The sequence below is a fragment of the Caretta caretta genome, chromosome 21 (assembly GCF_965140235.1).
Source record: "Caretta caretta isolate rCarCar2 chromosome 21, rCarCar1.hap1, whole genome shotgun sequence".
NCBI classification, from domain to species: Eukaryota; Metazoa; Chordata; order Testudines; family Cheloniidae; genus Caretta; species Caretta caretta.
The window spans coordinates 9,041,076-9,064,222 of NC_134226.1; the positions used below are offsets into that span (position 1 = coordinate 9,041,076).

General features: G+C 46.8%; 2 protein-coding genes across 7 annotated transcripts in view; both read left to right on the forward strand.

The window, feature by feature from the left end:
- Positions 1-936: 936 nt before the first annotated feature.
- MED20 (mediator complex subunit 20) lies at positions 937-13,065 on the forward strand. Its single transcript, XM_048826291.2, has 4 exons — positions 937-1,146; positions 6,445-6,599; positions 9,458-9,711; positions 11,049-13,065. The coding sequence occupies exons 1-4, from the start codon at positions 989-991 to the stop codon at positions 11,262-11,264; spliced, it is 783 nt and encodes a 260-aa protein (XP_048682248.1). The 5' UTR covers positions 937-988; the 3' UTR covers positions 11,265-13,065.
- Positions 13,066-17,754: 4,689 nt separating this feature from the next.
- Positions 17,755-23,147, forward strand: part of USP49 (ubiquitin specific peptidase 49) — a 57,871-nt gene continuing 52,478 nt past the window's right edge. For 2 of the 6 annotated variants that reach the window (XM_048826295.2, XM_075122017.1), the window contains exon 1: positions 17,755-17,810. The gene's annotated coding sequence lies outside the window, so the exon portion shown is untranslated. The remainder of the gene's footprint in view (positions 17,811-23,147) is intronic. The other 4 variants (XM_048826293.2, XM_075122016.1, XM_048826296.2 and 1 more) reach the window with 3 other exon arrangements.

Genomic DNA, 23,147 nt, shown 5'->3' on the forward strand with positions numbered 1-23,147 from the left:
TTTAGTTTGATGTGTGTCAGATCTTTAATCCGTTTTCTGCTAACAGCTTGAAATGTGTACTTGGTGGGCGTAAGATTCATCAGTTCATTCAGATGTGCACACACTTCAGAGCTTGCATGCCTGTTTGTTTATTGTGTGTATCTTCTAAACGAATACATAGCCTTACCTCGGCAGGTTTCAGAGTAACAGCCGTGTTAGTCTGTATTCGCAAAAAGAAAGGGAGTACGTGTGGCACCTTAGAGACTAACCAATTTATTTGAGCATGAGCTTTCGTGAGCTACAGCTCACTTCAGCAGGCAGCTTTGCTTACACACACAGACTAATGTATTATCACAACAGCTATATCTCATGCCATGTATTGTATTTCCTAATCAAACAAGGTTTTTTTATATATATTTGACTGGTACAAAGGTAGGGTGGGAAAAAATAATACTTTTTGTAAAACTCAGGCTTTATTTGGTAAAAATCCATTTAAACTGAAAACGAAGGGGCTTAACAATTCTTTAGAAGAGCTGCCCCTCCTAAATGTTGCCCTCTTTCTGATGAAGGATTTTGCAACGTGTTTCCCTCAGGCCTTTGTCAATTTCCTGCTGGGACAATGGGGACCATTGACACAAGAATCGTGTCCCCTGGTTCTGCAGTCCCCTGCCAAGCAGTGTGCCTACTCGAGGGGGGAGAGACCAAGATCCGCAGCACACATACCAGATCTCCCCTAGGGCTCGTTCAAATCTTTAGCATCAGTGGTCATGTGCCCCTAGGCTCTTAAAACCTGGTTTTAATCTACCCCCCCCCGTTCGCGCTCACTGCCATCTGCGGCTCACAGTCTTTAGCTACTGATCTGCAAGCAGGAGGAGGAAGGTAGCACCGTGACCTACAGAGAGGCAGGGGGCCTGGCCTGAGACTGGTATCCTCCCCTCTTGATTACATCATTTCCTGCTTATTGCTGCTCACTGGGATAGTGGACAGGGAGGGGCTGCTGGGTTAGCAAATGTGCTTCCTGCCCAGGAGAGAGAGAGAGGCATCCATATACAAGTCACTGCTGCAAATAGATTTGAAAGACTACATAGTATCAGCTGAGCCTCCTTCTCCTTCCCAGGGACTAGTCCAGCCCTACGTGCAGACTTCAGGAACCATGGGAGTCACCTGGTAGGACTTTCTATGTTGCGGGGGTTAAAAAGCATGCCAGTGACTGGGTCTTTATTGACTTGCCATGAATGTGACTGCATGAGGTTTGTAGACTGGTGTCTCCCAGGATAGGTCCCATCATTGCACGGGGGGTGGGGCGAGCTCCTGGCACCGAGCTCTGAAAGGTTACTTCCTGAGAAGGATGAGCTCAGGGATGCTGATCCAGACTGCCTTGGTCCTTGCTGGGATGCACCCTGGTAGCTTCTTCAGCCTGTGCTCCTTGTTGGTGTTTGAGCTGCTGCTGGCGCTGGCGAGCCAGCACCACCATGCTGCCCCCGCTTGGTCATCGTCACATGGGTCCCGGTGGGGATAGGGGGAGAAGGCACCCCGCAGAGAAGAACACGGGTGAGGCAGGATTCTTGTTTAGGAGGGTGTGGAACATAAGAGTGGCCATTCTGGGTCAGACCAATCATCCATCCAGCTCAGTATCCTGTCTTCCAATGGTGGTCAGTGCCAGATGCTTTGGAGGGAATGACAGAACAGGGAATCATCAAGTGATCCATCCCCTGTTGCCCATTCCCAGCTTCTGGCAAGCAGAGGCTAGGGACACTTCAGAGCATGGTTTTGCATCCTTGCCTATCCTGGCTAATAGCCATTGATGGACTTCTCCTGTATCAACTTATCTAGTTCTTTTTAGAACCTGTTATAGTCTTGGCCTTCACAACATCCTCTGGCAAAGAGTTCCACAGGTTGACTGTGTGTTGTGTGAAGAGACGCTGCTGTTTAGAGAATGCAAAGAGGGAGCTGGGTCATGTTCTGTCAGGGATCTAGCTGGGCTTGTAATTGTAGAATCACAGAAGCTTAGGGTTGGAAGAGACCTCAGGAGGTCATCTAGTCCCACCCCCTGCTCAAAGCATGACCAACATCAACTAAATCGTCCCAGCCAGGGTTTTGTCAAACCAGGCCTTAAAAACCTCTAAGGATGGAAATTCCACCACCTCCCTAGGGAACTCCTTCCAGTGCTTCACCATCCTCCTGGTGAAATAGTGTTTCCTAATATCCAACCTAGACCTCCCCCACTGCAACTTGAGGCCATTGCTTCTTGTTCTGTCATCTGCCACCACTGAGAACAGCCGAGCTCCATCCTCTTTGGAACCCCCCTTCAGGTAGTTGAAGGCTGCTATCAAATCTCCCCCTTACTCTTCTCTTCTGCAGACTAAACAAGCCCAGTTCCCTCAGCCTCTCCCCATAAGTCATGTTCGCCAACCCCCTAATCATTTTCGTTGCCCTCTGCTGGAATCTCTCCAATTTGCCCACATTCTTTCTGTAGTGGGGGGCCCAAAACTGGATGCAATACTCCGGATTGGCCTCGCCAGTGCATAACAGAGGGGAATAATCACTTCCCTCAATCTGCTGGCAATGCTCCTACTAATGCAGCCCAATATGCCATTAGCCTTCTTGGCAACAAGGGCAGGCTGCTGACTCATATCCAGCTTCTTGTCCACTGTAATCCCCAGGTCTTTTCTGCAGACCTGCCGCTTAGCCAGTCGGTCCTCAGCCTGTAGCAGTGCATGGGATTCTTCTGTCCTAAATGCAAGACTCTGCACTTGTCTTTGTTGAACCTCATTAGATTTCTTTTGGCCCAATCCTCCAGTTTGTCTAGGTCACTCTGGACCCTGTCCCCACCCTCCAGCGTGTCTACCTCTCCCTGCAGTTTAGTGTCCTCTGCGAACTTGCTGAGGGTGCAATCCATCCCATCATCCAGGTCATTAATAAAGATGTTGAACAAAACCAGCCCCAGGACTGACCCCTGGGGCACTCCGCTTGAAACTAGCTGCCAACTAGACATTGAGCCGTTGATCACTACCCGTTGAGCCTGACAATCTAGCCAACTTCCTATCCACTTTATAGTTCATTCATCCAATCCATACTTTTTTAACTTGCTGGCAAGAATACTGTGGGAGACAGTATCAGAAGCTTTGCTAAAGTCAAGATATATCACGTCCACTGCTTTCCCCATATCCACAGAGCCAGTTATCTCATCATAGAAGGCAATCAGGTTGGTCAGACATGACTTGCCCTCGGTGAATCCATGACGACTTTTCCTGATCACCTTCTTCTCCTCCAAGTGCTTCAGAATGGATTCCTTGAGGACCTGCTCCATGATATTTTCAGGGACTGCGGTGAAGCTGACCGGTCTGTAGTTCCCCAGGGTCTCCTTCCCATTTTTAAAGATGGGCACTATATTTGCCTTTTTCCAATCGTCTGGGACCTGCCCCGATCGCCATGAGTTCAAAGATAATAGCCAATGGCTCTGCAATCACATCAGCCAACTCCCTCAGCACCCTTGGACGCATTAGATCCAGACCCATGAACTTGTGCATGTCCAGCTTTTCTAAATAGTCCTTAACCTGTTCTTTCACCACTGAGGACAGCTCACCTCCTCCCCATACTGTGTTTCCCAGGACAGCAGTGTGGGAGCTGACTTTGCCTGTGAAGACCGAGGCAAAAAAAAGCATTGAGTACTTCAGCTTTTTCCACATCGTCTGTCACTAGGTTGCCTCCCCCATTCATTAAGGGTCCCACACTTTCCTTGACCTTCTTCTTGTTGCTAACATACCTGTAGAAACCCTTCTGTTACCCTTCACATCCCTTGCTAGCTGCAACTCCAGTTGTGTTTTGGCCTCCCTGATTACATCCCTGCATGCTCGAGCAATATTTTTATACTCCTCCCTAGTCATCTATCCAAGTTTCCACTTCTTGTTAGCTTCCTTTTTGTGTTTAAGCTCACCAAATATTTCACTCTTCCGCCAAGCTGGTCGCCTGCCATATTTGCTATTCTTTCTGCACATCGGGATGGTTTGTTTCTGCACCCTCAATAAGGCTTCTTTAAAATACAGCTAGCTTTCCTGGACTCCTTTCCCTCTCATATTAGCCTTCCAAGGGATCCTGCCCATCAGTTCCCTAAGGCAGTCAAAGTCTGCTTTTCTGAAGTCCAGGGTCCGTAGTTTGCTACTCTCCTTTCTTCCTTTTGTGAGGATCCTGAACTCAACCATCTCATGGTCACTGCTGCCTAGGTTGCCACCCACTTCTACTTCCCCTGCCAATTCTTCCCTGTTTGTAAGCAGCAGGTCAAGAGGAGAACGGCCCCTGGTTGGTTCCTCCGGTAGTTGCACCAAGAAGTTGTCCCCAACACTCTCCAAAAACTTCCTGGATTGTCTGTGCACTGCTGTATTGCTCTCCCAGCAGATGTCAGGATGATTGAAGTCCCCCATTAGAACCAGGTTCTGTGTTCTGGAAACTTCAGTTAATTGTCCGAAGAAAGCCTCGTCTACCTCATCCTCCTGGTCCGGTGGTCCGTAGCCGACGCCCACCACGACATCACCCTGGTTGCTCTCGCTTCTAAACTTAACCCAAAGACTCAACAGGCTTTTCTCCAGTTTCATACTGGAGCTCTGAGCAATCATACCGCTCTCTTACATACAGTGCAACTCCTCCACCTTTCCTCCACTCCCTGTCCTTCCTGAACAGCTTATACCCATCCATGACAGTGCTCCAGTCATGTGAGCTACCCCACCAAGTCTCTTATTCCAGTCACATCACAGTTCTTTGACTGTGCCAGGACTTCCAATTCTTCCTGCTTGTTTCCCAGGCTTCTTGCGTTTGTGCACATAATACCTAAGATAACTAGCTGATGGCCCTGCTTCCTCAGTATGAATCAGGAGCTCCCCCCCACTTCCCCTTGCACCCTCCTCCTTGTGTTTTCTTCAGGTATCCCACTTACCTCAGGGCTTAGGTCACCATCCCCCGGCGAACCTAGTTTAAAGCCCTCCTCGCTAGGTTAGCCAGCCTGCCTGCGAAGATACTCTTCCCTCCCTTCGTTAGGTTTCAACAAGCTATGTCCATATTGCAGCTGATAATATAACCTAATGGGATAATATTGCAATGGACATTAAGGGCATGGAGGACATGTATTTAAAAACAGGAGATCAAGGCTTTATACTGCTCAAGAGGGAAACAGAAGAGCTCTAAGAACATCTGTGGTCAAATGTGCTCTTGGTTATCTGGAGATACCAGCGTAACAGAGCAAAAACCTTGTGTAAAACCTTCTGTGTGATGCTTGTTTTATATGTTTATAGGGTGACAAGGAAAATATATCTTGACAGTGTCCCATCTGTCCTGACACTTGGCCAGCACCCATTGCAGTGGTTCTTTGTTACTGCCTGTTACACTTGCTCTGCGTGCCTTAGGGTTTTCTTAAATGCCCGTCACAGCTGAGTTGGGATGGCTGAATGGTCTAACAGGCCAGATTCAAAGCTCTTCTTATCCTCTCCTGGGTGTTCTAGCTTCCTTGCAGAGCCATGGGTTCAAATCCTGTTCCTGACCTATCTCTTTAATGCAGCAGTGGGCAAACTATGGCCTGCAGGCCAGATCCGGCCCACCAGCTGTTTTAATCCAGCCCTCGAGCGCCTGCTGGGGAGTGGGGTCTGGGGCTTGTCCTGCTCCAGCCGGGGAGAAGGGTCGGGGGCCGCTCCACACAGCTCCTGGAAGCAGTAGCATGGCCCCTCTCCGGCTCCTACGCATAGGGACAGCCAGGGGGCTCAGCTCTGCACGCTGCCCCCACCCCCAGCACTGCCCCCGCAGCTCCCATTGGCCGGGAACTGCAGCCAATTGGAGCTTCTGGGGCGGTGCCTTGAGATGGGGCAGCGTGTAGAGCCGCATGGCCACAGCTCCGTGTAGGAGCTGGAGAAGGGACATGCCGCTGCGTCTGGGAACTGCTTGAGGTAAGTGCCGCCCGGAGCCTGCACCCCTGAGCCTGCCCCAGCCCCGATCCCCCTCCCACCCTCTAAACCCCTCAGTCCTAGCCCCATGCCAGAGCCCTTACCCCCTCCCACACCGCAACCCCCATTTTGTGAGCATTCATGGCCCGCCATACAGTTTCTATTCCCAGTTGTGGCCCTTGGGCCAAAGAGTTTGCCCTTCCCTGCTTTAATGGCTGGATGTCTTTCTAAAAGCAGTGCTGTAGCTCAAAAAGAAGTGTATGGCTTTGATAGGGCAGGGAAACTCAGCCAGTAATTTTTCTGTTTATTCAAGAGGTCAGACAGGACTATCACAGTGCTCTCTTCTGGCCTTAAAGTGAATGAGTCAAGTATGGAAGTACTCTACAGATCAGATAACTATCATGCATGTTGGCTTCTAATCTCTATTCTAGACTTTATAAGTACATTGACTGGCTGAATTTGATTCTGACTTGGTTATCATATCTCTATGTTTGCGATTACTGAATCTTTTCTGTTGCTTCCTTGTCTTCTATGACAGTGTGTCTCAGATGCCCGTGGCAGAGGGGAAGAGCGTCCAGCAAACAGTTGAAATCCTAACGAGGAAACTGGAGCTGCTGGGAGCAGAGAAACAAGGAACATTTTGTGTGGACTGTGAGACCTACCACACCGCTGCCTCCACCATGGGCAACCAAGGTCTGCATTTCACTTCCTTTCATGGAGGGATCAAAACGCCCTGTGGCGATGGTTAAGGCTGATGGCTGGAGCTGGTATAACTCCACTCGAGTAATGTTCGGGGAAGTAGTTGTGCTCTCATTTTCTGACAAGGACGTCTAATGCCAGCTCTGAGTCTGAATCTCAATCCCACTAATGCTTTTCCCCCCCTTCTTTTCTCCAATTATTCAGGGTGTCACTACTGCAATAACTTGGTGGTAGCTGTAGGGAAGAAAAGTAAAATAGGGACCAGATGCATGGATTCCGTTCTCAGAATCCATGCATTCTATTCTCCCTATGTTTAAAATGTACATAACAATACTGACCTACCTCACATGGGGTTGGGTGGCTTGACTGCTGACAATACAACACTTGATGGTCTTTGGATGAAAGATGTTACATCAATGAAGATTATGATTCACTCCCCAAAAACTTCATTAACACAGAGTTAAGACTGACCTGCGATGCCTCGTACCTTCTGAGTGCATCTGTACTTAGACTGCTGAAAACCAGGAAGTACAGAGTTATGGTACTCACCAGTCCTGCACCCTTCATACTACCCTCTTTGAGTGACACCCCAAACCTGCTGTTACAGACAGTAATAATCGGTCCTTCTGCTTGTCATTCTGCAAGGGTACAAGGAAATGCTGGTCAAGGTTAACTGTTAACTAGTATTTTAGGTAGTGAATTTCCCTTGTTCTTTGAGGAAGTGGTGGTACTGAGGGCAGGGGACAGTTTTCCTAGGGAGACCAAGAATGGTGTTGTCACTCTTTTTAAGTGGAGGGGCTCTATCTCAGGGCACCCTTTCTTAAGCAACTTCAAATGTAAACCCCTAGCCCTACCCTGGTTCCTCAGGATGCACGGGAATTTTTCAAGATCATCTGAGCGAGCATGTAGACTACAGAGCGCTTTAAAAAAGCGACTCAACTAGTCTCTCCTTCAACTGTCATGGTGTTAAGCTTCGCTATAAGTGTCTCTAGAGGTCAGCAGTGAGCCTGTGCATCGCGTATCTGTCTGGTCTGTGAATGTTGTCTGTGCAGAGTTCTCTGTGAACACTAGGCTCTCTGGCTCAAGGTATTTCTTGCAACCTTGCCCTGCTGTTGGATTTTGCTGATCACTTACATGCAAACAGCGTGGAAGAAAAGTAACAGAAGTTTGATTTTTATATTTTCTTTTTTTTGTGATTTCCATGGAGGGAAGTCTTGTCTGCACAAATCTGCTCAGGGGCTAGTTCTTTAAATAGGCAGCTGCACAGTATCCTAGCTCTTAGTTGTGAAGCCCGATGTAAAGCAATTATAAAGCGTACACTTTTCCTTGAATACCCAAAACAGCTTTCTGCTGAGGGCGTGCCCTAGTGGTTAATGAATCAACAGTGATCAGAAATTTAGTTTTGGGTCTTTTCCTATGTAACATCTTTAAAAAAGAACTTCCCTTCACAACTAAGTAAAGGCTACGTGGTATGGCATTTCTTGTGTTAAGCTCTCATTAAGAGTCTAATTCTGGTTGTTGGGCTTGGTGTGTGGGTGACTGGGTGGTGTGGTGGCCTGTGATATACAGGCGGCCAGACAGGATGATTCGGTGAATGAGAGTTAAGACTAGACTCCACCTATCCCCCTGGACACCTACTCCAGGGATGGACAAGGACAGTAAGCAGGTGCCCAGACTCCAGAACTACATGGGCAAGGGGGATTCTTTATTTCCCCTAACTCCCGTGCAGGGATGTACAATGCAAGTCACAACCTATGTTATTTATAATGCCTTCGAGCCACATTGGAACCCCCTTTTGTGCATGAGGAATTACTCATGCTGCTAATCTCGTTGACTTCACTGGGGCTGTTTGTATAACTGCTCTTTCGCAGTTTGGCCCTTAGATCGTTAAAGCAGAAAGAATATTAGAAATCCAATGTACTCCTCAGTGTTCATGCTCTTTATTTACATGTTACCCTTCTCTCATCTTGGGCAGCGTAAATCAAGGTCACTTTTGTCTCTCGTCACTTTGTCTCAGCACTGCAGGTTTTGGGTTGTGCGTACTGTGGGAGTGGAGCAGGGTTATTTATCTAAAAAACTGTTTCCACTGGGATTTGAAAAAAACCAATTCCTATTTGTGTTCAGTTTTGCAGAAGTGTTGGAAGGGTTCTTAGTTTCACCCCAGTGCCTAAATTTTGGCCCAAACATGAGTTGACGGTGCCCCTAAGGAGTAAAGTTGCTGAGACTTCATCGTGGTGGGTCAACGGTTCGATCCGTTCATATGGAATATTAAAGGAAACCTGGCTGCAAATATTGAATTTGTTCAAGTTGGGCTCTCTTTTTACAAAGGGTGGAGGGCATCCAGTATGCGCGCTCTTTGTTAGACATTAAGTATCTTCAGTTCAGTAGACCGTTCCCACCTCCCTTCCCCAGTAAAATGTCCCATTTCCCAAGCTGACATACATGTGTATGAGTGAGTGAATTGGTAAATGGAGACACGGCAGTAAAGTTAGCAGTCAGATGGCTCTCTAGAGTAATTGGTGCAAAACATGTTTATAAATTTGAGTTTTGGGCTCCTACATCTCAGTGGGTGCAGGAAATACAGAGATCAGGGCATGCTTTGGAATGGCAGAAAGCTTAATGTACCAGCTTGAGGGTTTGGTTTTTTTTATGTTTTGTTTTTAGATCATAAACCAAACCCATACACCCAGTGTCCAGAATCTCATTAAACATTCATTAGGAATACAGAAATCCTGAAATAGCGTTTCTTTTGTCCCTGTCTTTGTTGATTGTAACAGCTGTTTCTTCTTGAAAGCATGCAAGAGGGAAGAGGCATCCTTTCTACAGTTAAAATACCATTGCTCTTGTTCCAGGGCAGGCTGGCAAGCTGATGTACGTGATGCATAACTCTGAATATCCCCTCAGCTGTTTCGCTCTCTTTGAAAACGGCCCCTGCCTCATAGCAGATGCCAACTTCGACGTCCTGATGGTGAAACTGAAAGGCTTCTTCCAAAACGCCAAGGCAAACAAGATAGAGAGCCGGGGTACGCGGTACCAGTACTGTGACTTCTTAGTGAAGGTTGGCACTGTTACCATGGGGCCCAGTGCCCGAGGAATATCTGTGGAGGTAAGGCTGTTCGTTCCTTGAGGTGGCTAGTCTCATTGACTTCAGTGAAACATAGAATCACAGAATCGTAGGACCGGAAGGGACCTTGTGCTCCCTCTGTCTAACAATGAGAGGATTGCGATTAGAGTCAGGAGCATCAGTCCCAGCACACCAGCTGCCTAAATATGGGCAAGTACTTTGTAGGCATCACGACAGAGGTGTGTTTGAAGGACGATGCCATGGCTTTGCCGACGTTCAAGGGGAGATCTTCCAGTGTGTATGAGATGACCCGGGAAAAAGTGCAAAGGTGTTTGAGGGGAAAATAAGACTAATGGGTAATAACAATTGGCATCGTTAGCAGAGTAGAGGCATGTGTTGAAGGCTCAGTCGTGTGTATGAGAGGATAGGTGGGGCTGTGCTAAGCTAGGAAGCGCCCCTGAAAGTGAAAATGAGTGGTTTGTTTTAGAAGCAGTGGAAAAGGGGAGCCAGATTTTTGTCTTTTTTTTTCTAAACACTTTTAAATCCTGTTTTACAAATATTTGATTGATCACCTCATTGGACATCTCTAAACATGCATTTCAGCGTGCCTAGTCAATAGCATTATTCTATATTTCTGTAGAATAAAGACAGTTGCCATAATGATAGCAGCATTTCTATTGATCTTAGGGTTAGCAGAAGCTTGCCTTATACCAAACTTGAGTTTGGGACCCAATTTGAGCTGCCTGTCTTGTTTTTAGTTAAACAGGGTTTCCAAAGTACGTGTCTGGTCTTAATTCTGCTTATAAACAATGCCCCCACCCTCACCCCTTCTTCCAAAACACCAAGGCAAACAAGATGGAGAGCCAGGGTACATCAAAAATGTTTGAGGTTTTTTTTTTTTTTTTTTCACACACACACACAATCTAACAATCCACCTCACTTCTGACACGCAACATCCTTGTTATTCCAGACCCAAGTCCCTCCTGGGCAAAGTGGCATTTGAACTAAGGTCTGCAGAAGTGAAAGGCTAGTGCATTAACCTCCGCTGTGCCATCTAGCCCCTGGAGTACCTAGGTCATTTAATAATGATGCATCTGCAGCTTTCTGATAACCTTTAACTTCCCTCATCCCCATTGCTTTTGTAAGTAAAATTCAGGTGAGTTCCTTGAATGTTTTCCAGGGTGCTGGCTCGTTTAATTTTTTTCCCTCCTTCGCTTATTTGATAAACATCTCCTTTTAGTTTGCATATATGAGGAGGATTGTATATCCCTTTGTCCCCAAGGGATTGACGCGTTCTGTATCAGGGTTCAAAGTTAATTGTCTCCTATGTGGTTCCCATCCACTGCTCCGTGCTTCCGTGCTCCTGTTTCTGTTGCCAGGTGGAATACTGCCCATGTGTGGTAGCCAACGACTGCTGGAACCTGCTCATGGAGTTCATGCAGAGCTTCATGGGGAATCACACGCCTGGAATCCCATCTGTGTTTGGCAACAAGCACGACAGCATCTACAGCCCAGGTGACACAATGGCTCAGTACATGGAACTGTTCAACAAGATCCGCAAACAGCAGCAGGTGCCTGTAGCTGGGATCAGATGAAGAAGACTCCAGGAGACCGTTCTTTTTTCTTAAAGTGACTATCCTCTTTTTTCCCAATTGTCCTCGTGGATCCCCTTGCTCAGTAATGTCCTAAAGATGTCTCCCCCTGTAGAAAAGCACCATTCATCTCCATATAGCAGGGGTAGAATCAGTTTTTCCTACCTCCATGCTTGGTCTCAAATATAGTGTGTGTTTCATCGCTCCATTCAGTGGTTAGCCCATTGGCGCTGGTGTGTCTCAATGCACCGGTAATGCTTGATTCTGGGGATAAATGTTCTTCTGCAGAAGGATAAAGTAGAAGATCCAGCTGTGTGTGCACACAGGCAGGGTTTTATTGTCCCTCATTTTCCCTAGCGGCTGACTGGTGAATGTGGGTTTGGGGGATATTCATATGGAAGCATTTTGGTACCACTTTAATAATAATAATAATTTTTAAAAGGCTTATTTTCATATAAGGATGTGGAGTCTCTTTATCCAGCAAGGGTAGTCTGTCAGTCTGTGTGTGTGTCTGTAACAAATTTTAATAATTTTTCTCTGGTGCAGAAGTTGTGTCTTAGCTGCGTTTATCTTCACACCCTCGATGGCAAATAATTTCCTTTTGTGACAAAAATCTCTATCAATTCTTTGCTGTCCCCTTGCGGTTATGTTCCTAACTTGCTATCATCTTTAATAGCTGATGAGTGGATTAAAACCTTCTGGCTCTCCGATGATACAAATGGAGTCTGGCCTTCCTGAAGGATTCTTCTCATCTGTTGAAACAAAGTATCTGCCATCCTATCTCATAGTTAGAAAGGGATCTGATAATATGGATAGAGGTCCCTTTGCTTTAAATCTCTACTCACCTGCGAAGTCCCATTGATTTCAGTGGGACTATTGAGGTGAGTAAAGGTTTGCAAGAGGCAGACTGTAGATTTACTGCAGGGCTTGAATATCATACAGCAATGATTTATGTATCTGGATGGAAAGCTAGGGCAATTCCCTCCCTTTAAACCATCTGTGCCCTTGGCTCTAAACACTGAGTAGCTGCCTGGCTGGGAAATGTAAATTCCTCTCTCCTCTTTATATTTTTCTGTGTTTTGTGGTGTTTGCTAAATAGATAGCAGCATGGCCTGTTTACCTCGGTTCTGCAGCTGCAAGACCTTTGTGTAGCTTCCCTGAAACGCCTTCCCAAGGAACTTCACAAGTAAATAGCTGCTAGGCAAGGATCTTCTCTGCTTAATTTCAGAATTCTGCATCTTTGAAATGAGCAGGACTATCCTGGCCCTGCAGCCACTCCTCCTGCTGAACTCCCACTGAGGTCAGTGGGAGTTCCATGTCCAGAGGCTTTGCAGGGTTGTCCGTCCTTAATTCATGCCTTATGTCACACCAGTTTGAGCAAGTAACCTGAGGGACCAGAGTGTGCCTTCTTTAAAAAGCAGATTCTGCATCTCCAGCCCATACACGGAACTTGCCCTACAGCCCTGTGTCTAAAAAGTAAACTGGGCAAAACAGAAGTCTTGGACCTAAAGAAACCCAATGATCTTCCAGGCAAGCTGCAGTTGGACAGGGTCTGGGGAGGAAGGTTGAAGATATGTTTCTGGAGGATTGGAGAGAGAACAACTGTTTTGTTGCTTTGATTTACTGGTTGGCTGAGTTAGTTAATTCATTGTTTATATATGATTGGTTGGTTGTGTTTTTTGCTGAAGGGGGGGTCATTTATGTCTGTAAGTGTAATTCATTATTGTTACGGCACCTAGAGCTTGTTATATGGACATTTTTTATTATTATTTAACTCTGAATAAATTAAATAACTTGGCAGTGAGTGTTGTAAGCCCTGGTTAAATGATTTGCAACAAACAGTATTTAAATAAATTAGCAATTTGAACATATTGGAAGCAGGGGGAGCTAGTTTGGGGTCCAGTCTTGCAACTCAAATGCAAGTTACTCACTGAATTCTAATTCTCTCACTGACTTCAGGGGAGAGTCTTGTGAGTAAAGCTTGCAGAGTGTGGCCCTTAGCTCATTATTACTCTGTGTAATTAAGTGTGGCTAGGATCTTTTTTTTTTTAAAGAAAATACTGTGGAATTGTGACTGGAAGATTAGGCACATCAAATGTTGCAAATGTCTCTTTCAATACAAAACACATTTTGGTATCTCAGATGCATTTTGTAACCAAAGTCACATGTCTTTAAAGAGTATAATGTGTGTGCTGGATCTTATTGGTGTTCATTCTCTTCTTAAAGCCGGTTACTGTTCTGCAGTCACAGAGCTGGACCCCTTGGGCTAAATTCTGCTCTTAATCACATCTGTACCACTCCAGTGACGTCAGTGAGGTTGCATGGGTGTGAGGATAGGATCTAGGCCCATTATCTCTTAGTAAAGGCATCCATTGATGTGACTGCCTTCTCTAAAGTAGGGGATTGACATTTCTTTTGCTCTCTGGGGCCCCTGTTTTGATGGGGAAAATTATTAGCCCTTCTCCCCATCCCGTCAAGGCTATTCCAGGGCCAGCTGACTTGGCTTCAAACAGCAGTAGTCTGCCGCTGAGTGTTAAGAAGTTTTTTCAGTCATATCATGTTAACTTTATTGAGCCAACGCAGTTGAAAACTCTACCATTTTTGCCTGTCATTACAGGGCCTGGGAGGTTAGATTTCCCTGCTACTTTGCAGCATTTTCAGAGTGCACATACAATTTTGGAAGGGAGGCTCTCCTGTGCACCAACTTGGGGCTTGCCTCTGCTTCTCTGGAAGTCACTGGGAGTCTTTGCCACTGATTTCAATGGGAGTAGGATTGGGCTCTACGTAACAGTGATCGGCTCTAGATCTCAGTGCTTTTTGAATGGAGGGATGTATTATTATCCTCATTTTACCACTGAAGAAACTGAAGCACAAAGAGATTAAATGACTTTACCTAGGGTCACACTGCAATTCAGTGGCAGAGACAGGAACAGAATCTGTCTCCTGACTCAGTAGTGGCTTCAGGGAGGGAGCCAATAGCACAATGAGACTATTATTACTGATACAAAACTATTCAAGATAGTTAAATCCCAGGCAGACTGCGAAGAGGTACAAAAGGATCTCTCAAAGCTGGGTGACTGGGCAACAGAATGGCAGATGAAATTCAGTGTTGATAAATGCAAAGTCATGCACACGGGAAAACATCATCCCAACTATACATATACAATGATGGGGTCTAAACTAGCTGTTACCACTCAAGAAAGAGATCTTGAAGTCATTGTGGAGAGTTCTCTGAAAACATCCACTCAATGTGCAGAGGCCGTCAAAAAAGTGAACAGAATGTTGGGAATCATTAAGAAAGGGACATATAAGACAGCAGAAAATATCATATTGCCTCTATATAAATCCATAATATGCCCACATCTTGAATTCTGTGTGCAGATGTGGTCGCCCCATCTCAAAAAAAATATATTGGAATTGGAAAAGGTTAAGAAAAGGGCAACAAAAATGATTAGGGGTATGGAATGGGTTCTGTATGAGGAGAGATTAATAAGACTGGAACTTTTCAGCTCGGAAAGGAGATGACTAACGGGGGGATATGATAGAGGTCTATAAAATCATGACTGGTGTGGAGAAAGTAAATAAGGACGTGTTATTTACTCCTCATAGCACACAAACTAGGTGTCACCCAAATGCAATTAATAGGCAGCAGGCTTAAAACAAACAAAAGGAAATATTTCTTCACAGAACACACAGTCAACCTGTAGAACTCTGCCAGAGGATGTTGTGAAGGTCAAAACTATAACAGGGTTCAAAAAAGAACTAGATACATCCATGCAGGATAGGTCCATCAATGGCTATTAGCCAGGAGGGGCAAGGTTGGTATCCCTAGCCTCTCTTTGTCAGAATCTGGGAATGGGCAACAGGGAATGGATCACTTGGTGATTACCTGTTCTGTTCATTTCCTCTGGGGCACCTGACATTGGCGACTGTCAGAAGACAGGATACTAAGATACTCTGAAACCTGAGCTAGATGGACCTTTGGTCTGACCCAGTATGGCGGTTCTTATGTTCTTACCACGTACCTTTATTCTCCTTACTTATACAGTGCCTGCATGTTGATGCAGCACTTTACCAAGTGAATAAGTATATAAAGGGCCAAAATAACCCTTGGTTTAACTTCTTTTGACATTAAAGGAATAACACCAAGGCTGAATTTGGCTGCAGTTCACAGTCTAAGGCTGCACTCCATGGGTAAAATCCAACTGAAGTCCAGGGTGGATCTCTGTTTAGGACCAGGGCCTAAAATAGACCAGTGGTGGGCCAAAGATGATGGTATGAAGAAAGTTTGAAAGATTCCTGGAAGTGAGTTTCAAGGAGAGATTTTAATGAGGAAAGGGGGTTGTTAGTCGACAAAGAGGCTCAGTCATTTCCAAAGGCAATTTAGATGACCTCTCCTTCAGTTTTTGTGTGTGTTTGTGAAGTGCTCTGAGATTGTCTGGGATCCACTGTGCCAGGACAGTCTGGATTTCTGTTGGAATGGTTCTGCCTTCTTCAAGACTGAGGCTGCCTACGTAGGTGCTAATGATAGAAAATGTCCCTGTCTCACTCGCCACTGCACTGTACCACACACCTTCCATGCCCCACGGCAGTGACCTGGGCAGCGGTGGTGCCTCATGTGGCCTGTGCGGTGTGGCAGCAGATTATGTGGCCCCATGGCAAAGTTCCCATGCAATGATGGGGCCAGATATGGTCTCATAGCAGTGGCCCTGCCTGACGTGGCCATGTGGCAGTGTCACCATGCAATGGTGGCGACTGATGTGGCCCCGTGGCAGTGGCCCTGTGCAATGGTGGTGCCGGATGTGGCCCTATGCAATGGTGGTGCTGGACGTGGGCTGGTGCCAGTGGCCCTGTGGGATGTGGCCCCATGCAATGGTGGTGCCGGACGTGGCCCATGCATGGTGGCATGCCTGTGGTGGCCCAGTGCAATGGTGGTGCTGGACGTGGCCCCAAGGCAGTGTCCCCGTGCAATGGTGGTGCTGGACATGGCTCCATGGTAGTGTGCCCATGCAACGGTGGTGCTGGACTTGGCCCATGCATGGTGGTATGCCGTTGGTGGCCCAGTGCAATGGTGGTGCTGGACGTGGCCCCGTGGCAGTGTCCCCATGCAATGGTGGCATGCCTGATGTGGCCCCGTGCAATGGTGGTGCTGGACTTGGCCCGTGCATGGTGGCATGCCTGTAGTGGCCCAGTGCAATAGTAGTGCTGGACATGGCCCCATGGTAGTGTCCCCGTGCAATGGTGGTGCTGGACATGGCTCCATGGTAGTGTGCCCGTGCAATGGTGGCATGCCGGACGTGGCTCCATGGAAGTGTCCCAGGGCAATGGTGGTGCTGGACATGGCCCCATGGCAGTGTCCCCATGCAATGGTGGTGCCGGACACGGCTCCATGACAGTGTCCCCGTGCAATGGTGGTGCCGGACACGGCTCCATGGCAGTGGCCCCGTGCAATGGTGGTGCTGGACGTGGCCCCGCACAATGGTGGTGCCGGACGTGGCCCCATGGCAGTGGCCCCGCGCAATGGTGGTGCCGGACGTGGCCCCATGGCAGTGGCCCCGTGCAATGGTGGTGCCGGACGTGGCCCCCGGGCAGTGGCCCCGTGCAATGGTGGTGCCGGACGTGGCCCCCGGGCAGTGGCCCCGTGCAATGGTGGTGCCGGACGTGGCCCCCGGGCAGTGGCCCCGTGCAATGGTGGTGCCGGACGTGGCCCCCGGGCAGTGGCCCAGCCGGACGTGGCCCCTGCATGGTGACATGCCTAATGTGGCCCCCGGCTGGGACCCTGTGCTGCTGCCCCCCTTTCCCCAGCCCCGTGCTGCTCTGCCCAGGTGCACTGAGTGGCCTGGAGGCAGGGGGAGGGGAGGCCAGCGCCCTGAGGCCTGGGCCCCTCTGAGCGCGGGGGGGCCCGCACAAGGCGCTCCTGCCCCTTTAAGAGTCTCTTTGTCTCTGAAACATCCTTATTTACCCTCGTGTGACTCAACCAAACTTCAGCCTGCGATTCACAAAGCCCGCCTACGTCACCGGCCCGGGGGTGGGCTATGGAGTCCCCGCCCCTCCGCCCGTCTCCCCCTCCCATTCCGCAGCGCAATTGCCCTAAGCCACTGAAGCGCCTGCCCCCCGGCCGGCTACGCAAGCCCCGTAAGCTAGTCCCGTGTTCGAAAGCTCGGGCAACGCAAGCAGCGTAAAGCCGCGAAGAATTCAGCGGCAAAGCCTACGCCATTCACGTACACTAGTAAAACGTTCGCCGCCGGGGCAGCGTAAATGGCGTAACATAAAGGAAAGTTTCCGCTCTGCTCGGCCACGGGCGTAAAGCGCCGAAGAACCCCGCAGGGCCGCTCACAAGAGCCTTGCGGAGATGGCGTAAGTGGTGTCGGTGAATGGGGCGTACAGCGCTAGCGAAGGGCGGGGACGATGGAGTGTGTGGCGTGCTTTCCGACCAATGGCGTCGGGGGGCGGGGCGGGGCGGGCGGCCAATGGGCGGGGAGGGGGCGGGGCTGGCCCCGGTTGGGGTGTCTCGCGCTCGGTGACAGCTCGCGCGTGCTGATGATGGCGGTAAATAAAGGGGTTAGTGGGGGAGGGGGGCTCTGACCCCCCCGGGGGAGGGGGCTTCACCCCCCCGAGGGGGGCTGGGGAGAAGGGGTTCAACCCCCCAACTGGGGGTGTGAGCCCCCCATATAGCAGGAGGTCCGGGGGGCTTCACCTCCCCGCAGGGGCTAGGTACGGGGCGTCTAACTCCCCGGGGTGGGGGGTGAGGGGGCTTCATCCCCCTGTGGGGAGGCTGGGGGGGTCTAACCCCCTTGGGGGGCTGGGGACAGGAGGGGTTAACCTCCAGTTTGGGAGGCGAGGGGGGCTTCACCCCCCCCCGTGGGGGGGCTTGGGGGGGGGGTCTAACCACCCAGGGCGGTTCGGGACAGAAGGGGTTTGGGGGGTTAACCCCCAGTTTGGGAGGCGAGGGGACTTCACCCCTCGTGGGGAGGCTTGGGGGGGTCTAGCCCCCCAGGGGGGCTGGGGACAGGAGGGGTTACCCCCCAGTTTGGGCTGTGAGGTGTGCAGGGGCTTCACTCCCTTGTGCGGAGGCTGGGGGGGCATAACCCCCCATGGGGGCTGAGGGGTTTAATCCCCAGTTTGGAGGGTGAAGTGCCTCATTTCTCAATGCGGGGGATCAGGTGAGTTTATTCCCAGAGTGACGGGGGGCGGGAGGGAGCTGAAAGGATTCGTCTCTACGGGGGGTTCACACACCCCCAGGCAGGGGCTAAAGAGGCCTTCATGCCCACAGTAGCAAGTGGGGACAGGGAGGCTGGGGGGGTCACCCCCTACAATGTGAGGTTGGGGGGAAGCTGGTGATGGAAGCCAAGGGACAGTTTACTGCCCTTTTGGGGCTAGGGTGAGGTTCAGCCCTGGAGTGGTACATGTGACTGGAGGAGGAGCTCAGGGAGCTGGAGGGAGAGCTCAGGGGACGAGGACTGGTGTGTTTGAGGGAGCTGAGATGGGCTGAAAACTAGAGAGTGCAGGTGCTGGAGGTGAAGGGGACCTGGGCACAGAGGTTATAAGGGAGGCTGGGGCAAGTGTTGAAGGGGAAAGGTAGGTCTGGGAGAAAGAGATGATGAGTGGAGGCTGGATCGAGGATGGTGGTTGAGCAGTGGTTGGGGCCCTCGGTGATTAGAACAGGCAATATAGAGAGAAACCATGGGTTGCTGGGTAGGGAGTTGGAACTAGAGCTAACTATGAAGAGGCCAGGTCCCTCAGGACCCTCCCAGAATTGGGCCCTAATTGTGTAACAACTTTTTCTTAAATCCTTCTTGCCTTATTCACACCAGTAGAACCATTGAAGTCTGTGTGACTCTGAGTTTAAGGTGAACAGGATTTAAGTTGTGTAAATACTGCTGTTGGAATATAATGGCTGTGAGGGTGATACTTTGTAAATAACAAATTAATATAGTTTCATAACAATATTTAAAGTTCATTTTAAATGTATGGCACACAAGCTCCCCCTCTCTCTAACCAGAGCAATGGCAGAGAGTGTGTTGGGTGCTTCTTTATAAATAAAATGATTAACTCTCATTTTATCCAAAGCCCCAGTATATGTATACTCAGGGAAATAATTCGATATTGTAAGGGGGATGGACTAGATGACCTACTAGAGACCTGCATCCCTATCTCCCATGAGTAGTCCTTACTCACGTGTCCCACTGAAGTCGCTGTGCTTTGAGTAAATGTTGTAGGATGGAACACAAAATATTTTCTTCTTCCAACTACCACGATTTTATCCTCTATCTTCTAGAAAAGAGGGAACAAAAAAATCTCTTTTGTTCACTTTGTTTGAAGTTTCCATCTGTTTTGTTTTATTTGGGAGGAGCGAGCATTAGTGATGGTAGTGGGGAAGAAGTTGAGGTTGGAGGAATGTGTTTACTGACAGGTTTTTAACAAAGAGAAATACATACTAGTTGATTTAGCCTCTTTGATACAAACAGTATTCTCCAAAAGCATTGCAGAGAGAGAGAAATAGAAATTAATAGCAGAGGGGCAGAAATATAGGCATCTCCTTTTAGTTCTTTTGATTGTTACTGTCAGTCTTGAGAAGCCAGACCCACATTTAAATCATATTTAAAACATAATTGCAACCTGGAGAACTGGCAGCAGCTTGAGTGCTCCTCCCACAAACATGTACTCTTTCCCCCCTGTCAATAAAGAAAAGTAAACTCAGATTATGCTTAGTTTCTGGAGTACTTGTAAAAAGACTCTAAGAATACATAATTATTGGGAATGCAAGAAGCTTAGTGTTCTTATAAGTGAATTTGAAGTTACAAGCCCAATGTCTAAAAGTTTGTGATATGCAAAGGAAGGGTTTTTTTAGATTATTTCTGGTCCCCCTCCCTTTTATCTGATTTAGAAAATCCCAGATTTATTGTTTTGTTCACAAGGGATAGGTCTGAAAACATTTATATGTTGTCTGCTTTGTAAGAATAAACATATTGTCTGCTAATATCTCTGTGCTCTAAATACACTTATCAGTGTATTTATGTATATATTTGCGTACACAAACATGAGTAGATCTTTGAAAAGCTGCTCATTTTCAGAAATAGATATTTGCTATATCGTGTTCTATAATGCATTGGAAATGCAAACATGCTAATTTTTGTTCCTGAAAGAAATAATTCCTAATCTTAAGAAATGTTTGTTTATGAAAGAATTCTGAGTTCTCATTAAGGAGTGTCAGCTCTCTTTGGATTATATAGATGAACATAAGAAAAAAAAGCTGTGTTTTGTTTTAATAATCCGTTAGAGCTGGATTCCACAAACCCCTGAAGTGGGTTTGCAAGATCTGTCCTTTTTGCATAGTGCTGCTTCACAGAATATAGATTAAGTTGCTTGCTGGGCCCTGAAGAGCTTGAAGTGAAGAGGTTTGATGCGCAGTACTTTCTCCTTACTTAGACAAAATTCTAACTGACTTCAAAGGAAGTTTTTCTTAAGGAAATACAGATCAAACCCATAGAAAGACTAGGCAAAAACTGGGGACCACACATTAGATTAAGGATGGTAAGGAGGGATGATTGGAATGGGCAATAAGCTTACAAGGATTCTTGGAAGAAAAAAGTTTAAAGTGATATTTGGATGGGAAGGGAAGGCTCTTGGTGGATGAAATCTGAGACGCTGTTCCAAGAGAAGGGAACAGCATGAATAAGGCTAGAGGATAAGGGTAGGAAAAAGATGAAAGGGGCAGTGGATATTGGGAGGGGGTGTAGAAGGAATTAGACAGATAAGTTGGTGGATGGATGAGATCGAGAATATGAAAATCCCTCAGTTTGTGTAAATACGGTCGGACAAATTCACCTTTGGCATAAGTGGGTATTACTTAACTGAAGTCAATAGAATAGCAGACTGCTTAAGCTAGTGGATAATTTGGCCCTGGTGTCTTGTACTTGATCTCTGTTGGTGTATGTCTAAGATAACTAGCTATACTTGGAGCTTGCTGTGATTTATTTGACAGTGGCATCTTCAACACATTGCTTTAATTGTTAAAAATATATATATATTTATTATATAGTGTTTACAATGCAGTAGATTTTTTGAGCTAAACTGAAGGAGGATTTGATATCTAGTAGGTATCCAGGCTCTATTTATCTGGGTCATTTTGCTTCATACTTAGAGTTTCAAAGTTTAGGTGCATAAATTGAAAGCTGAAGAACTGGAATCTGTCGGCTGGTATTCTGCGTGCTTTATTACCATTTGTTGTTAGACTTTCTGTTTTCGCTTTCTGAGACTGCAGATTTCACAAGTATGGTTCTGTACCATATCATGTGGTTGAGTCCAGTTGAACTCTTGACAGGTGGATCCTATGGCACAGTTAAATATGAAATATTCCATTTTTAGTTCTCTCAGTTGTGTAGTCATCTTCTGAGCGTCTTTGCTTGAAAGGACTCATAACTGTAGCAACACAATAAAAGTTGCATGGCACATGCATATCAAACCCTTATTTTCATTCACTTACATTTCTCAAAATATTTGTTGTACTTAAATTTCTCATGCTTGGTCTCCCCTTAAAAGGGAGTTTATAAATTTTTTTCATAAAAGCCTGTCAGCAGTTCTGAGTAAACTGTGTGTGTGAATCAGGAGCGAAATTTTTCATCAGTTGAAATTTTTTTCAGAATCTGTTTTCATGCTCAGGTAACAAAGAAATGACTTTGTTTTAAACCTTGTCCCCTCTGAATGAGAAATGCAAATTTGTGCTTGTTTTAAAAAAATTGTTTGGAAAATAAAAAGGTGTGAATATTTGAAAATCCTGTGCTGACCACTCACAATGTATAACTTTTCTCTTACTTAAGCATGCACCAAAGTGTGACATTCCAAATGTTCCCAAGGCAGATGCTTGTTTTTCTCACTAAGAATTCTAGTTAGTTTTTCTCACTAACAATTATTCTCACTAACAATTCTAGCTGATTTCACAAGTGGAAAAGGAGTGGTTTGGAACTGACAGTTTTTCACATCTGTAGATATTTCTTGGCCTCATACAAGTTTCATTCATTCATTGATAAAGAGCTTTGCCCTTTGGCTTAGAGTGAACTCTGCTCGACAATAGCTCCTTTAAATTGTCAACATCTCAAATAATAGTTTATAAAATGTTAAAACTGATAATTTAACAAACTAATTTTTTTAGCAGGTGTGCATCTGAGGATTAATTTTTGCATAATTAAGCCATCTTTCACTGTGATTTCTGGGATGACTCGAATTATAAGTGCTACAGGATGTTGTGGTTGACAAGACATTTGCTGGCTGTTTTTAAGAACTGATAAGGTTTGAATATGCCTCATCTGGCCTGCAAAGCTAAGCAAGGCTTGGCCTGGTTAATACTTGGACTGCGGACCTCAAAGAGAAGTCTTTGAAACAAGTATTTTTTGTACACCATATTGTTAATCATAGCCATAGGACTACTACTGACAGAAAAAGAAGATTCTCATTTAGTTCAATATGTATCCCTTCTGCTTCTGGATGTGAAGGTCTCTGGTTCAATTTCTTGCTGCAATGGATTCCTCACAAGTAAGGATAATCCTTCATTTGATGTTTGCTCACTTGGAATCCTTTCAGTATTCTGTCCTGTCCACATCAGGCTTTGCAACTCTTTTTTTTTTTTTCTTTGCCAGAATTCACTTAATCATTAGCTGTTTTTATTAGTCATGGTTGAGGCAAAACATTTAAGAATACTCTGTGAGAAATAATTCTGCCTTGGCATAAGATGGTATAAAGGATGGATCTCCCATTTCTAATTTATGTCATTCTTAGTGGCTTATGACTTTCCTGGATTACTGCCTTTTGAGTTGAAATTCCTCCTGATTATTCTTAGGGCCCCTAAGTGAAATAGTGTTTTAGGAAGTTTGGAGAAACGCTCTTTTT

Bases quoted from the DNA above. Each gene is read 5' to 3' on its own strand.
- MED20 (XM_048826291.2), top strand. From the start codon at position 989: ATGTGCTTCCTGCCCAGGAGAGAGAGAGAGGCATCCATATACAAGTCA. The intron at 1,147-6,444 runs GTAGGACTTTCT...CTTCTATGACAG, and splicing joins GGAACCATGGGAGTCACCTG to TGTGTCTCAGATGCCCGTGG. The intron at 9,712-11,048 runs GTAAGGCTGTTC...TTCTGTTGCCAG, and splicing joins CCCGAGGAATATCTGTGGAG to GTGGAATACTGCCCATGTGT.